The sequence below is a fragment of the Prinia subflava genome, chromosome 1 (assembly GCF_021018805.1).
Source record: "Prinia subflava isolate CZ2003 ecotype Zambia chromosome 1, Cam_Psub_1.2, whole genome shotgun sequence".
In the NCBI taxonomy this organism is placed as follows: Eukaryota; Metazoa; Chordata; class Aves; order Passeriformes; family Cisticolidae; genus Prinia; species Prinia subflava.
In genome coordinates, this window is record NC_086247.1 from 151,712,269 (window position 1) to 151,728,477 (window position 16,209).

General features: G+C 54.8%; 2 protein-coding genes across 3 annotated transcripts; one reads left to right on the forward strand and one right to left on the reverse strand.

The window, feature by feature from the left end:
• Positions 1 to 3,788: 3,788 nt before the first annotated feature.
• GUK1 (guanylate kinase 1) lies at positions 3,789 to 14,012 on the reverse strand. The gene is made up of 8 exons (XM_063417278.1): positions 13,882 to 14,012; positions 8,647 to 8,760; positions 7,884 to 7,925; positions 7,035 to 7,131; positions 6,026 to 6,164; positions 4,769 to 4,853; positions 4,376 to 4,461; positions 3,789 to 3,966 (listed from the first exon to the last, which is right to left on the reverse strand). The coding sequence occupies exons 1-8, from the start codon at positions 13,922 to 13,924 to the stop codon at positions 3,931 to 3,933; spliced, it is 642 nt and encodes a 213-aa protein (XP_063273348.1). The 5' UTR covers positions 13,925 to 14,012; the 3' UTR covers positions 3,789 to 3,930.
• On the forward strand, positions 13,893 to 16,148 carry MRPL55 (mitochondrial ribosomal protein L55). 2 transcript variants are annotated; one of them, XM_063417300.1, is made up of 4 exons: positions 13,893 to 14,031; positions 14,792 to 14,861; positions 14,949 to 15,132; positions 15,954 to 16,148. In XM_063417300.1, exons 1-4 carry the CDS (start codon positions 13,893 to 13,895, stop codon positions 16,095 to 16,097), a joined length of 537 nt encoding a protein of 178 aa, XP_063273370.1. In that variant the 3' UTR covers positions 16,098 to 16,148. The 2 variants fall into 2 exon arrangements, with proteins under 2 accessions (XP_063273370.1, XP_063273378.1); XM_063417308.1 differs by having other exon boundaries at positions 14,021 to 14,083.
• Positions 16,149 to 16,209: the final 61 nt, after the last annotated feature.

Genomic DNA, 16,209 nt, shown 5'->3' on the forward strand with positions numbered 1-16,209 from the left:
CTGTGGTCAGCGTTGGTGGTGCTGGTCCAAGTCTCAGCGTGAGGTGGCAGCAGCTGGAGCGTGGTGGTCACCGCCCTGTCCTGTGGGAGAGCACAAGGGACATCAGGACACCCCGGCATGGATCACACCACCCAGCCCAGCTGCAACCCCCTGAGAAAAGGCCAGGATCCCCATGGCTGGGGAAATTCATCCCCAGCTCACCTCCCCCTGCTCCCACTGCTCCCAGTGCTCTTTATCCATTTTGGAGCAGCTGGGAGCTGCCAGAGGATTTTGCACCCTGGGGGATTGGGGAACAAGGGCAGGTGGCTCCACTGTGGAGGGATGAGAATGAGACCCCCAATTCCCTGCTCTCCTGTCTGCAGCCATGCAGGCTGCTGGAGGATTTCCTGGAAGATGTTTCCATCATGGATAGAGCAGGAAAGCTGTCTTTGCCACAAAAGTGGGAATTGGTGACCTGCCCCATTGAACAGCCTCTCCAGAAGATCCCAGGAGTTTTTCCTCACAGGATAACTTCTGGCAGCACCCAGGACACCCCTGACACCCCCTCCCCGTGCCCCAACACGAGCACATCCCCTCCCACTTCCATACCTGGGATGCTCAGTCCCGGCGCTGCCGTGGGGAGCGCGCGGAGCGAGCCGGACACTGACGGACAAGCAGGAAAATCAGGGTTATTCCTGCTCCTTCTTCCCCTCGTTGCTCATTTTCTACGCCGGCTGCCCAATTATTTCCCAGGCTGGCTCTGCCCCGCGGTGCCTTTCTGCAGTGGCATGGAAGGAAGCCTGAAAATCAGAGCTGCCTCCAACGGCACTGAGATGCCAAGGAAAACCTCGGCAAGGACGAGTCTCTGGACCGTGGGCTCCTCAGGACGGGGGCAAATGGGCTTTGGGCTATTGTTGGCTGCTTCAAGGTGTCCTGGAGTGTGGCTCCAGCTTTTCTTGGATGATCTGGGCTTTGGGGGCTGCCTGCCCTCCTCCATCCCTGCTCAACCTCCTTCCCAGGCAGGGTCTGGGTGCTGCTGGGTCAAGGCAGAGGTGACCTCTGAGTCCAAACCCCACGTTCACTCCTTGAAGGAGTATTCCTGTTGCCAAAGAGCTTGGGGAGGCAAGAAAATTGAAAAATGGGGGGAAAATAATCAGCTCCTGACCCAAAAGCAGCGTGTCAGCCTGGATTCAGCAAAAAACAATGCGATGACTACAAAGCAACAGCTTTGAAGCAAAAGTGCTACAGGGGGTTGTTATTTTTTTGGCATTGGCACCAAAATATCCTCAGCCTCAGACAAGAGAGCTCCCAGGGCAGGTTTTATCCCAGCTTTTGCCATCCCCTGCTCTCCTCTTCCTCCCCCAGCATCCTCCTCCTGCAGGGATGTAGGTGCTGCCACATTTTCCAAAGCATCTCAGCTGAAAAAAGCTGAAGTCTGTCCAAATTTATCTCAGTCTGACAGAACAGTGAATATATAGTTACATAAAATCCCTATTTCTGACATTTCTGGAAGCAACCCAGGAGCAGGCCTGTTCCTTTACCTGGGTGTACCCCAAGATGGGAACAGCACCTTCGTGCCTGGAAGATCAAGGTGGGAAAATGGTCCTCCAGGAGGAGCATCTTCAATCACAGACAACCCCTGGGCTGGAAGGCTTCTGTATCCTCCCTTTCCCAGTCTGATCCCTCAATCCAGCCCCCCCTGGAGCACTGGGAGCAGATGTTTGCAGCTGTGGAGAACCCAGCATTTGCCACCTGCCACGCTCAGCGTGGCCCTTGCCTGCCCCAGGGATGTGGGAATGGAACACCCCAATGAGCCAGTACCAAACCATGGATGCAGGAAGGGATTTATGGCTGCAAACACGATTAGCAACACAGACATCCCATTTCTGAGGGTGCAGGAATTCAACTTCAACAAGTGCCTTCACCCACACACCTTTGGGATTCGATGCAAGGTACGGCCCCGCCAAAACACCAAACCTGGAGAGGGGCACTGCTGACAGCACCCAAAGTGACTCCTGGACGTGCTCCACAGCCTGGGGACCAGCCTGGCTCCACCACTCACTCCTGCTCACTCTGTTCCCATCGCCATCCCGACGGCCATCCCGTCACCTCGCGTTCCAGGCGCTCCCCGCCCGCTCCGTCACACACAGCAGCGCCAGCAGGGCACCGCACCAGGCCGGGACATTCGGGACCTCCCTCTCCCTCCCCTTCACCGGGGAAAGGGGACACAAACCATCCAAAGGATTTGTTTGTCGCGTTTTCCACGCGGCTGGAGCATCGTTCCCGGCGCACTCACCTGTGCCGCGGGGCTGAGCCGGGGCCGCTGGCAGGAGGGATCCGCAGGGAGCCGGGGGACACTTCCATGTGGTGACAGCCCCGCAGGTGCCACGCGGTGGCCGCAGAGCCGCGGGCTGAGGCGGGCGCCGTGTCCTGCACCTCCTGCTCTGCTTTTCCGCGGCTCCAGCGCCTTCCCGCTGCCGTTCCTGCCATCTAGAGGAGACCTTTCCCCACTGCAAACGCGTCCCTCAAACTGGAACAAAATCCCGCGGTTCAGGAGGAAAAATAATCACACCCGTCATTCGATGGCGCAGCGCTGACACCACGGATCCACACGGGATCTTCCTGCTTGTTCAGCCAATTCCAGAACCAAGCAGGGGGAAACCCACGACAACGGGAAGTGATATTTTTTAGGAAGTCTGGGAAAGATGTATCAAACCAGCCCAAAAAAGGTAAATTATCAAAATAATCATCAAATCGTGGCTGTGAATGCAAGGTACTAAAAGGGTGGCCCAAGGGGGGGTTTCTGCTTGTTGTCTCCATAAGGTGGAGGATGAAGGTTTGGAGATGACCTGGACCACGAGGTACTGCAGAGCAGCTGGATAAACCAGAGGGATGGGATGTGTAGAGGATGAGGGATGGGATGTGTTGAGGATGAAACCCAAAAATAGGAGTGTTCAGGTACAAACCTGCTCTGGTAAACGTGGTTTGGATGAGAAAACATCCCAGGCTGGCAGTGCAGGGCCCAGCTGCTCGTGGCTGTGTGGTTTGGGGGGAAGCAGCTCAAGTCCCCACCTGCAGGATGGGAGCTTGGTCATTCCACAGAATGGAATCCCACAGGGCTTTGGGTTGGAAGGGATCTTAAAGCCCATCCTGTTCCAATCCTCTGCCATGGCAGGGACTCTTCCCACTGTCCCAGGCTGCTCCAAGCCCTGTCCAGCCTGGCCTTGGGCACTTCCAGGGATCCACAGCTTCTCTGGGCACCCTGTGCCAGCCCCTCCCCACCCTCCCAGCCAGGAATCCCTTCCCAATCTCCCACCCAGCCCTGCCCTCTGGCAGTGGGAGCCATTCCCTGTGTCCTGTCCCTCCAGCCCTTGTCCCCAGTCCCTCTGCAGCTCTCCTGGAGCCCCTTCAGGCCTTGCCAGGGGCTCTGAGCTCTCCCTGGAGCCTTCTCCTCTCCAGGGGAACATTCCCAGCTCTCCCAGCTTGTCCCCAGTTTTTACAGAGAACCCAGCCCAAGGACACTCAGGGTATGTCCTGCTGGAGGGCCTGGAAGTCTCATGAAGACATCAATGCTAAGGCTGAAGAAAACTTGGGAAATGAAGTCTCAGAACAGAGACCTGTACAAGCAGCAGTTCCTGGATGCAGTGGATTCCCCCTAGGAAAAAGGATTTATTGCTGCCTTCAAGCACATCAGCCCAACAGCTCCTCCACAGCCTTCCAGAAGGGCTCAGCCCTCTGGCAGCTCCCAAAGAATCCACAGGACAAACCTGGGGGAGCATGCAGCCAACAGAAACACGAGCACGAGCAGGTTTCCTTTTCTTTCCTTTTAATATAAACATCCTAGAGTAAGTTGGGGGTAGGAGCAGCCTACAGGGAATGTCTTCTGGAATAAAACCGTGTGACATGCTTCGGGAATGATGTGCAAAATTGAAACGCCCAAGCAGGGTCAGCTCAGGACTTCCTGGATTCCTGGGTCTTCTTGATTTCCTGCAAGGAGATCAGGAGAGAGACTGAGAATCTGCCACTCCTTGGGAAACAACTCCAGGTTGCACAGCTTAGGAGACCAGGAGCGACAGCCCAGACCAGTTCCCCAACATCACAGGAGCCAGGCCTGAGTTCACCTTCAGGGACAAGGCAAGGTTTGGCTTGGAGGCTCCAGGAACAGGAATTCCCCTCTCTGCTACCCAGGGATGATTCTTTTGCCCCAACTCAGGACTGTGTTGGATTCATCTCCCACTCTTAAGCCACTGATCCACCATCACTTGTACTCTGTCCCTCAGCAGCTCAAAGCAGACCAAGCGTGGGGTGAGGTGACATTTCTGTGGCACAGACATTTCTGAGCACACCCTCACCTGCCTGACCCAGGAATGGGGCAGAAAAACCCCCCAGGACTCACCTCCAGCAGCACCTCCTTCAATTCGGAATAGGCCTTTTCTAAATCATCATTAATGATGACCAGGTCGAACAGCCCGGGCTCTTTACCTGGGGAAGAAGATGAGGACAGAGTTAGAGGAGAACTCTTCTTCCCTGCATCAGCTCTCATGCATGAAGTCCTGTGGCATTTTAATATTATTTTTTAGTATTATTATTATTATTTCAGCTGCCACTAATGAACTGCTCTGCTAACCACCCCCAAGGAACTGCAGAGGGAAATGCAGCAGTGATCCAGCTCAGCTCGTGGCAAGCCCTGCCAGCACTGCAGAGAGCACAAAGGAGCTGTTCCCTTGTAACCCAGCTCCCAGAGCAGCCAGGCACCCCCTCTCCTGCACACACGGCCCCAGGCACTCACTGAGCTCCAGGTCCACGCGGGCTGCACTCAAACGCTTCTGTAAACTCTCCTCTGTCTCGGTCTTGCGGTCCCGTAGTCGTTTCTCCTAAAGCCAAGGACAAAGACAGGAAAGAAATTGATGCTCTGGAAGCTGCAGGCAGAAACCACCCCCACCCTCAGGCCGGTGCTGTCTGTGATCACGGACACGTGGGAACACCCTGCAAAGGGTGAGGGGCCTCACTCACAGCCCAGTGCAAACCAGTGGCCAAACTGGGCTTGGCATCTCCTACCTAGAGTTCAGGGTCCCAGGTTTCTTTTACCTCCCTCTCATTTATTTATTTTTCCAGGTACTGCTGGAAATGAGATCCCTCTGCTGGGCTCTGGCATCTGGTGCTGCTGGCTTCCTCCTCCACAACCTCAACGAGAAACAGAGCCTGCCTGATGTACTGAGAGCAAGAGGGGAGAGTCAGGAGTTGTCCTCATGTGTCCTCATCCCTCTCTGAACCATGACAGTGATTCCATTTCTGCAAGAGTCCCGCTGCAATCACTCACATAGGGCATGCCCAGAGGAGCATAGGATTTAATGTGCTGCACAGAACCAGCCTCCCTGTGTTTAATTTTAACTGTGGAGGCAAATGTCAGCACAGCACAAAGCACAATTAATGCATTTAAAGACTGGCTATGCTGCAATGGAGTCCATAACCAAGGTGTGGAAAGCGTTTGAGGAAGGACTGAAAAAACAAAACACAGGAAGATTTATCCCTGACAGCCAGAAGCTGGGCTGGGCAGAGATCACACACACAGAACCACCAGGCTGGAAGAGACCTCCAAGATCATCAAGTCCAACCCAGCCCTAACACCTCAACTAATCCATGGCACTAGTGCCACATCCAGGCTTTCCTTAAACACACCCAGGGATGGTGACTCCACCACTTCCTCGGGCAGACCATTCTAGTACTTTATTAATATTTGTGTGAAAAACTTTTCCCTAATATCCAACCTATATTGCTCTTGGTGCAGCTTAGGACTGAATCCTCTCCTTCTGTCAGTACTGCCTGGAGAAAGAGACCAACCCCACCTGACACAGGCACCTCTCAGGGAGTTGTGAGAGTGATGAGGTCTCTTTTTCTCCAGGCTGAACACTCCCAGCTCCCTCAGCCGTTCCTCACAGGGCCTGTGCTCTAAGGCCCTCTCCATCCTCGTGAGACACCCCTGGGAGTGTGCTCCTTCCTGAGGAGCCCCGCGGCTGCAGAGCTGATTCCCTCTACGGGCACTCACCAGGATCTCGATGGAGGGCGGCTGCACTGAGATGTAGATGGGCTTCAGCTCGGTCTTCTTGATGTTCTTCACGCCCTGGATGTCGATGTCGAGCACACAGATCTGGTTCTGTGCCTGCACGGCCTGCACGGCGCCTTTGCTGGGGGCACAGCACACAGGGAAGGGTCAGAGCACCCGGGGTTTGGGGTGTCCCCCTCCAGCGGGGTCCCCTGTGCCCAAACAGTGGCAGGAGGGGACAGGGCCTGCTCTGCTCTTGATAAGGAGTTTCTCCAAGTGTCGCTGCTCTGGGGGAGCAGGGAGCTGCTGTCTCCTGAGAGAGGCTGGCAAAGCCATGCTGGAAGGTGTGGGAATGGATCGTTTGTGACTATCCCACAGGGTGGCTGGGATGTCCATAGACTCCTGCCTTGGCAGAGCTTCCCCACCCAGAGGGGAATTCCCTGCTCATGGCAGGGGGTTGGAACTCGATGATCTCTTAGGTCCCTTCCAAGCCAACCCATCCTGGGATTCTGTGACAAACACAGAACAGCCTTCACCAAAGAGCAAAACCTCTGAGAACTCCCCTTCTCCAGAGAGCCACTGACTCCACACGCTCTCCTGAAGGATGCTGCATGGACAGGGATGCTCCAGCTGGGTCACTTAATTCTCCACTTAATTTTCCAAGTGGTGGCTTTTATATGCTGTAAAGACAATTTCTCTTCCCCAACACGGGGAATTGCCTCAAGCTTTTCAAGCATTTATTATTATTCACTGATGAGATTTATTATTATTCACTGATGAGATTTATTATTATATACTGATGAGACTTAGGGAGCAGAAAGGGTTGGTGAGAACCTCAACTCCTCCATTTTACCCCACATCTGAGGATCATCCTCAGGGGGCTTGGAGAGCAAACAGCCCTAGAGAGATTCTGTATTTATTTTCTAGAATCCCAGAACAGTTTGGATTGGAAAGGGTCTTCCAGAGCATCTGATTCCAGCCCCTCTGGCACAGGCAGGGACACCTGACCTACCTTGTCCCGTACATATTCCCGGAGAACTCAGCGTGCTCGATAAATTCACCAGCATCAATTTCTTTTTGCATTTCCTCTCTGGTCACAAAGTGATAATCTGCAGAAGGGAAAATGGGAAAAATGGACAGAAATTAACAGTTTGAAGGTAAAGTTCATGGTCAAAATGACACCCATGGGTTTTTGGGGGAGAAGACACCTAAAATCTGCTTTAGACAATGCTGGCAGACTGCAGAGATTCCCTTCCTACTTCCACACCTGTTATCCAAACACCTGCTCAAAACATTCTGGGGTTTTCTGAGTGGCCAAAAATGCTGCTTTACCCCATTTTTCACATCCCTTCCCCTTCCTGGTGCAGTGGGAACTCCTCCCCCCTTGCCTACAGGTGTGGGACACATTACAGCAGGAGTGGTAAGGCTTTTCATTTGAAAGGATTTCTAATGAAGGACCAGAATGAGATAAGAGAGAGAAGATAAAAGGGAACATCAAAACCAAACTAACTAAAAAGGAATATTTCTCTGTCTTCTGTTGAAACTCCTTCCTTTCACATCAGAGGGAAAACTGCCATTGGAAATGAGGAACAAACCTCATTTGATTGTTTCTTAAATATGCAAATACGTGAGAAAACAGCTGGGCACAAGCTATTAATGCAGCTCAAACCATCTCATTAAGCAGCTGCACTTCCCAAAGCAGTGGCCATTGGAGATGTCTCCCCAGAACTACCTGGAACTTTGGAAAATCAAATCCCCCAAAGCCCAAGTGCAGAGCCAGTACCTAAAATGAGAGCCCAGCTCTGAAAACCTGAATTATTTGCAGAGTCCAGTGAGATAAACCTGACTGCAACAGGCTCACCTTTGCCATTCACTTCTCCAGGCCTCGGCTGCCTTGTGGTGTCTGCAGGGGAAAAAAAAGAGAAAGAAGAAGAAAAATCAGCCTTTTAAATTGTGTACATCACCCATGGGTGTTGCAGGATCAAAGAAATCCCAAGGTCTAAGTGGCACATGGATCTCTAGGAAAAAAATCTCTATCAAGAGGCAATTTGGGAAAAATAAGGTTTAGTTTGGAGTGAGATGAGAGATCCAGTTGAATCAGGAGCACAGGATGACACACACACACACAGAATAGATAACTGCAAGTTTTTTTCTCCTCCCACAGCATTAAATTTTTAAACAGCCAGTATTTGTTCTTTCATGGTGGAGTGAATCCAGATCTCAAAGCACAGATTTTACTTGCAGTATGCAAAGTGTTGGGACATTAAAACACGTTTTGGTAATGGACTAAAAACACCTTACAAAGCTCCATGGAAAAGTCAGATGGCTTTTGAAGCAGAAATGGGGGGGGTTGTTACTTTCAGAGCCAAGAATCACTCAGAAGGTTCCTGTCTTCTCTCTGAGTTGTCTTTAGAGGTGTGGGGAGTCACCAGACCTGGAAAGGTGCTACTCCACACCAATCCTAGATTTAATATCAGGAGTAAAAGGTGAACTACTTAAACATCCCCAAGAGCTCACAGACAGACTGGGACACAGCCAGACCATGACAAACCATTATCTGGGGTATGAACAGAGGCAGGCTCTGAGCTGGCACTCCTGAGCTCCAGCCCACCCCGGATACTCACGGGAGACGCTGAAGCCGAAGACGTTCTCATAATCTTTGAACAATTTCTTTAACAAAGTGCTTTTCCCTGCGCCTGAGGGGCCACTCAGAACCACTGGCCTTGGTCCCTGCATGACTGGGGAGAGACAGAAAAATGTGTCTGGTTAGGAACACCCATGGGAACAGAGCCCTGCATGCCCAGGAGTGCTCAGCCCCTCAAACAGCACCAATCCTTCACCCTTGGGTACAAATTCCTCCAGGGAAATCTGAAGTGATGCAAAATCACAAGCCTAGAGCTGATAAAAAGTACTGGGAGTGCAGAAACACTTCTCAAGAGACTGAGGTTAAACTCATAGGATGTAACCCAAAGGAGAAGGAAACTGGGATTTAGCTGCCATGAAACTGGGATGATCCAAGCCAGCTGTTTTCCATCACTGCTGGCTCTCACTGGGGCCAAAATCCTAAGGAAAGCTCTCTCTAAAAGGAACAAAATCCTATTTGTGCCTGGTGGCATTGGAATCATGGGACAGAGGTACAGTCCCAGCCCCTTCCCTCTCACAGGGAGAGAGGAGCTTCAAGGAGAGTTTGCAGATAAGACTTTGCATCTCCAAGCCCCAAACCCCTGCAACAGCATCTGAACTCGGGTGCAATCACTGCCATGAACACGCTCAGGGGTTTATGCCCGCATTTCCTGAAGCACCAACTCCATCTGCAGGTGTTTCATGGCAAGAAAGAGAGAGATCCCAGAGATCAGTTCATGGTACAGTCAAAAAAAAGGCGGCCTGAGGCCACACAGAACTTGGTGTCATCGTTTCTTCAGCCAGAAAGAAGAAAATGTGTTTCATGTTCCTGTGTCTCTGGAGACAGGAAAGTTTAATTATCCACGTGGGGAAAAGAAGAAATGCTGTGTGCAGGTGCAGGGGGTACCACTGGGGACCCCCATCCATCAGCAGCTTCAAACCAAAGCGATGCTGAGAGTGGGACAAATCAGAGGAGTTCTTCCTGTTTAAAACCAGGTGCTTTGAGCAGGCAGTAAAATCCCCTTTAAAGCATTTTTCAGCCTCCTGGGCTGGGTGTGGCCAAGAGGCAGATAATGCCTTTCCATTTCCAATGAGCTCATAGCAATGTCACCCTGACCTTACACATCACTTTCCAAAGAGCCTTAAGCCGAATGCTGTCTCACCGGAGCTGATCCCGCCGGGTGCCTCTCCCTGACCCCGCCTGCGTGCGGGGCCGCCTCCTGAGCCCTCAATCCTCCTCCCCCGGGCGGCACGACAGCCGCAGAATTACACAACTTTTCCCTCTGCTCCCGGGGGATGTCACTCGTCTGCCCGCGGTTCATCCCAGGGGACGCGGTATTAACGCGCACAGGCTGAGGAGGTGCCAGCAGCGGCAACGTGGGAGGTGAAAACACCCACGGGCCATGATCGTCCATAAGGAAATTCCTTTATTCCTTCTCTTTTTCTGCTTGGTGCCCTCAGTGCTGCAGCCTCGGGGATCCAGCAGATGAAATTTTGGGAGGACCAATCTGGTCACCACATTGGATTAGGCTCCATCATCCCAAAAACAGAAGGGTGAGCAAACTCTAGGAAATCCTTTGGAGACCCTTGGTCCTTAAACTTTCTTAATTTGCAAAAAACACAGGTTTTGCCTAAATGTTCAATACCAGAGGAAAGCACCAGGGAAATGCTGCTCAGTGCTTGCAGCAAGGGAACAGGGCTACCCTCAGGAGATACCCAAAGCATTCCCTCTCTCCTGTTCCTCACAGATCTTTCTCCCACGATTCCATTCCAGCCCTAAGCATTCCTTGGAAAACTCTCCACACCAACTCGTGCCCTTCAGACATCCCGAGGTGCTTCACCACACGTCTGCCCCCACACAAAGCTCCTGCACCACACCCAGCTTCCACAAGCACCCCAAAACCCCACAGGTGACACTGGGATGCCCACATGGATCTCCAGGCATTCTAAATTCCCTCCTGGGATCCAGCTGTGCCACAGGAACTGTGCTGGATGCACAAATCCCAAATTCCAGCCTGAAGGAAAAGAGCTTTGCCCTCTTCTCCCTCAACATTTCAGCTGCCCCTTAGCAAACACCAGCAGAGATTTGAAGCTGCCCAAATCATTTCCCATCGTTTTGTTCAGCTCCAGACAAACTGGGAGGGGGCAGAGGAATGGGCTGGGAGCAGGCTCCAACACATCCTTACCTTTTCCTGGGGCTCCCTCCCAGCCAAGGAAAGCAGTGCAGCCCCTGGCAGCAGCACAGGCTCCTGGGGACAGAGCTGGGCTATTTGTGACCTCCTAAAGCCTTAATTAATGAGCTGCAATTTGAAGATGGCCAATGAGAACAATCCTGCTGAGCTTTAATCTCCCCTCGAGGTTCCTCCTCCAGTGCCTGCTCTCCTGGCTGGCAGAGCTGCATCCAACACTCCCGAAAGGCTGAGGGGTGCCAGCCCCTGCTGGTGTGGGACTGGGGAGAACAGCAGAGCTGTCCCTGTCCCTGCAGTCACCCAGGGCACAGGGGTTTGGTCTGAGGAGAATCCTGGAATGGTTTGTGTGGGAAGGAACCTTCCAGACCATCCAATTCCAAACCCCTGCCATGGGCAAGGATAACTTCCACCAGAGCAGGCTGCTCAAGGCTCCTCCCAGCCTGGAACACTTCCAGGCACTTTCCCTCTGCAGGAACGATCCTCTTCCTCTGCACCAAATCCACACAGCTTCACCTCGGCTCCACAAGCACAAAGGCGGCCAGAAAACTTCTCCTGCTCACAGATCCAAACCTCTTCCACAGGGGGAGTCTCTCCTTCACTTTACTCCCTTTTTTCCCCCCAAAATACTCACAACTAAGAGAAAAGCCAGCTGGGTTGTGATCACATCTCACTTCTTTCAAAACAGCTAAAAATAAACCTGAAGACTTGCAGGTGTTTCCTCCTGCCTCCCTCGTGAATCCCTTCTCTTGCTGGAAACCCAGGGGGAACAAAAGCCACTTGCACTCCCAGATTATGGGGCTGGGAATGATGGCAAACTGGGAATGTCACGGAATTCCAGAAGGGTTTGGTTGGACGTAACCTTAAAGCTCATCCCATTCCACCCCTGCCATGGCAGGGACACCTCCCAGTGTCCCAGGCTGCTCCAAGCCCTGTCCAGCCTGACCTTCCAGGGATGGAGCATCCAGAACTTCCCAAGGCAATCCCACGATGTCCCTGCCCTCCTTCCCTGCTCCCCCATCCCTGCCAAACAGCTCCTCCCTCCACCACCCTCAAAACCCACAAGTAAAGCACAAACAAACCCCTAAACCCCACATCTGGTGGATATGGGGCTCTCCTCTCTCTCCTGTTTGGCTCCAGGAATGCATGGGTGACATTTCCCAGCTGGCTGCAGCAGGGATGTCACAAAGATGGATTTATTTTAGGTAGAAGCTCAATTTTTTCCCCTCTTTTATCAGATTTTGGCATTTTCAGAGCAGCCAATCTGCGAATACCCAGCACAGAGAGTTTCCTAAAAGTGGGTTGGGATCCAGCCCGATACACCAAAACCACTGCAAAGTCGATCAGCAAGAGAGCAGCCCAATTAATTGACAATATTAATTATCTCCCACGCCTGGGACTGAGGACAAACAGCCACATAAACCCCTCTGGGCTGCAAAAAGACGAGGTGGTCCCTAAAACAAGGAATGGTTCCTGGTCTGCTTGTGCTGCTAAATTCACCCTGGATTTTACCTCATAGGTGGCAGCAGGGAAGCAAAGGACAGACATCACCAGAGTTAAACAAATTAAAACTGATTAGCAGAGAGGCTTTACAGGGAAGGCAAAGCCCCATTATGAAGAAGGAAAGAAGATTAAAGCAGTTTCCCTGGAGCCTTGAGAAAGGTCTCCTGGATTAGGATTATAATCCCACTCCCTATTTTTAGCAGGGGTGCCACCCCCTCCTTTCTAAGGTTTGGGACAGGTTCCAAAAAGAGAGAGAGAGCTCCTGCTGTGACAGACAGAGAATTATCTGCAGCACAGGAGCAGGGAGGTTCCAGCCTCCCAACTTTACCCAACCTCTGTGAGGAGCTGAGCATCCCTCAGCAGTATAGAGCTGGAACTCAGCCACCTCTTTCCTGGAAATAATTACCTAAAAAGCACTAATTAGCCTCTGCACTGGCTGCACTCCTGGCTTGCAGGGAGCAGTGATGCTGCAGACAGAACACAAAGCACGTGCTCAAGGTCACTGCAGAAGTCAGGGAGGTCCAAACCAGTTATTCCCAGACCATAAGCCAGACCAGTTTAACCCTCCAGTAGGATGAAACCAGTTCACCCATCTGGGAAAACCTCTACAGAGGTGAAGCTCACACAGCTGTGGTTTCACCACCCACTTCCCCACACGTGTTTGTTTTAGGATACCTGAGGGATGCTTATCCCTAACCCCTCTTACCACACCGTACCCCACAGTGCCCACAAACCCCACCTGATCCCACGAGCACATCCCTGTGTGCCTGATCCAACCAGGGACACCTTGGAGCCACCCTGGAGCAGCTCAGCCACGGGGACCCGGTGTGGATGTGGGAAGGGCACACAGCCTGCCCGGGGACAGCCCTGTGGGGCTGTGACCTGTGCCACCCCCCTCAGCCACCCCACATGGATAATAACAAGGACATGCAGGGCTCAGAGGGCAAGGGGGGAGCTCAGCCCACTCTCAGCCGGGGGTGCTGTGGGGGATGAGCTCCCCCAGGTCGGTACCTGTGTCCCGGGACCCTCCGGCCGAGGGACAGGACCCCCGTGAGGGACTCAGCAGCCTGGGGCCAGCCATGACCCCTCAGCTCGGGGCTCCCATCAGGGGCTGAGGGCCCTCACACCAGAACCCAGTGACCAGCTGAGCATCCTGGGCCCTGCCGGATCCTCAGCCCAAGGCCTTCGTGAGGGGCTGAGCAGCCCACGGCCAGCCAGAACTCCTCAATGCAGAGCCCCAAGAGGGGCTGAGCTCCCCGGGACCCCTCGGCAGAGGAACCCTGAGGAGCTCGGCACTCTAGGGCAGGCTGGGCCCCCTCAGCCAAGGGGAGGGGCTCAGAGCCCCGGAGCCGGCCAGGACCGCTCATTCCAGGCCCCCCGTGAGGGGCTGAGCGCCCCGAGCCCACTCAGCCGAGGACCCCTGTGAGTGAGCGAGCTCCTCGGGCTGGCTGGACCCCCTCTGTCCCTTGCGAGGGTCTCGGCACCCCGTGGCCGGCTGTGGCCCGCGGTCCCGGTGAGGGTGCGAGCCCCGGCCCCATCCCCGCTCACCCGCCCGGGCGATGCCCGCCCCGCGCATCCGCCCGAGGATCATGAGGGGATGGGGGGGGGGGGCGGTCCCGGCAGCCCCCGCGCGCGCCCGCCGCCGCCGCCGCGCCGTGACGTCACCGCGGGGCGGGGCCCTGAGGAGCGCGCGGTCACGTGAGTGCGCGCGGGGCGGCGGGACGGACCACGAGGAGGGACGGGCGGGGGGGTGAGCGCGGCTGGGGCGCCTGGGGATGAACCATGATGGGGGGGGGGCAGCACCGACAGGGCCGTGACCGGGGGGGAGTTGGGGGAGAACGGAGGGGGCGACATGGCCTGAAGCACGGCGGGGCGGAGGGGGAGCGGTGTTGGGCCTAACCACGATGGTGGCGGGAGCCATAGTGGGGTTGAACCATGGCTGGAGAGAGGTGGGAGGGCTGAACCAAAGTGCGTGTGGGGGGAGGCATTATGGGACTGAACCATGGTGGGGCGGGGTGGGCTGAACCATGACGGGGAGAGGGGGGGAGCTGTCATGGCACTGACCCATGCCTGGGCAGGGGGAGACGTGGTTGGGCTGAACCATTGCGGGAATGGAGGGAAAACCATTAGTGGGGCTGAACCATTGTGAGAATGGGGGAAAAAACCATTAGTGGGGCTGAACCATTGTGAGAATGGGGGAAAAAACCATTAGTGGGGCTGAACCATTGTGAGAATGGGGGGAAAAAAATTACTGGGGCTGAACCATTGTGAGGATGGGGGGAAAAAAACATTAGTGGGGCTGAACCATTGCCGGGGCGGGGGGTCATTATGGAGCCAAACCGTGTCAGGAGCTGTCATGGGGCTGCCCCGTGCTGCTGAGGGGCTGTGGAAGCTTCACAGTGATGGGGACACGGCGGGGTCACCCCACAGCCACACCAGCACCTTTCCTTGTCCTCAGGGTGTGCCCAGGCTGCGTCATCTGCCCCGTCTGCCAGCCGGGCTGAGATGGCGGCGATGCAGGCACTGAGGTGAGCGCGGTGTCCCTGTGACCCAGCCTGGCGGAGTTCGTGTCACCCCACGGTGACATTGCCCCTCTCCCTCCCTTCTCCCCACAGCGCCCTGCGCCTCCAGGCCACGTCCCGGCCGCCGCTCGTGGCCTGTGCCCGCAGCAACTCCAACCGCGCCGCCATCTCGCACCTGCACCGGCAGCTCTACGGGCGCCTCTACCCCGTGCTGCTGGTCAACACCGACGGCTCCACCGTGCGCCTGCACTACAGCGAGCCCAAGAGGATCCTCATGGTACGGGGACAGCGAGAGGCCCAGGGAATCTCGTGTGCTGTCCCAAGGGCTCTCGCTGTGTCACCTGGGGTCTCACACCCTGCCCTGGGCTGTGGTGATGTGTGCTGGGAGCTCACATTGTGTCCCAGAGATTTCATACCGTCTCCCTGAGGTCTCACCCTGTGTGCTGGGAGCTCACACTGTGTCCCGGAGATTTCATACCATGTCTCTGGGATCTCACTCTGTGTGCTGGGGGGCTCACACCGTGTCCCTGGGATCTCACACCATATCCCAAGGGCTCATGCCGTGTCCCCTGGGGTCTCATACCCTGCCCCAGGCTGTGGTGATGCGTGCTGGGAGCTCACACTGTGTCCCGGAGATTTCATATCGTGTCCCTGGGATCTCACCCTGTGTGCTGGGAGCTCACACCGTGTCCCTGGGATCTCACCCTGCGTGCTGGGGGGCTCACACCGTGTCCCAGGGATTTCATACCCTGTCCCTGGGATCTCACCCTGCTTGCTGGGAGCTCACACTGTCCCTGGGATCTCACCCTGCTTGCTGGGAGCTCACACTGTGTCCTTGGGATCTCACCCTGCTTGCTGGGAACTCACACCATGTCCCTAGGATTTCACACCATGTCCCAAGGGTCTCACACCACATCCTGGGAGCCCATGCCTGTCCCTTGGTGGTCTCACACCATGTCCCAGGGGTCTCACGCCATGTCTTGGGAGCTCATGCCTGTCCCTGGGTGGTCTCACACCATGTCCCAGGGGTCTCATGCCGTGTCCCAGGGGTGTCACCCTGTCCCCACGGTCTCATCCCCGTGTCCCCCGTGTCCCCAGATGCCCTTGGACAGCAGCACTCTGCCCGAGGCCGAGCGCAAGGCTCGTCTGCGCCGGCACTTCCCCAGCAAGCCTAAGGCCAAGCAGGAGGAAACCTTCGAGGGCATCGACCTGGACACCTACAAGAAGTTCTGGAAGAAGTGAAGCGCTGAAACCAGAAATGTATAAATCTATAAATAAATAAATATATCTCTATATAGATGAGTAAAGCCGTGTGCGGGCGGTGCGCTCCGCGGGGCTCCCCCCGCTCTGGGCG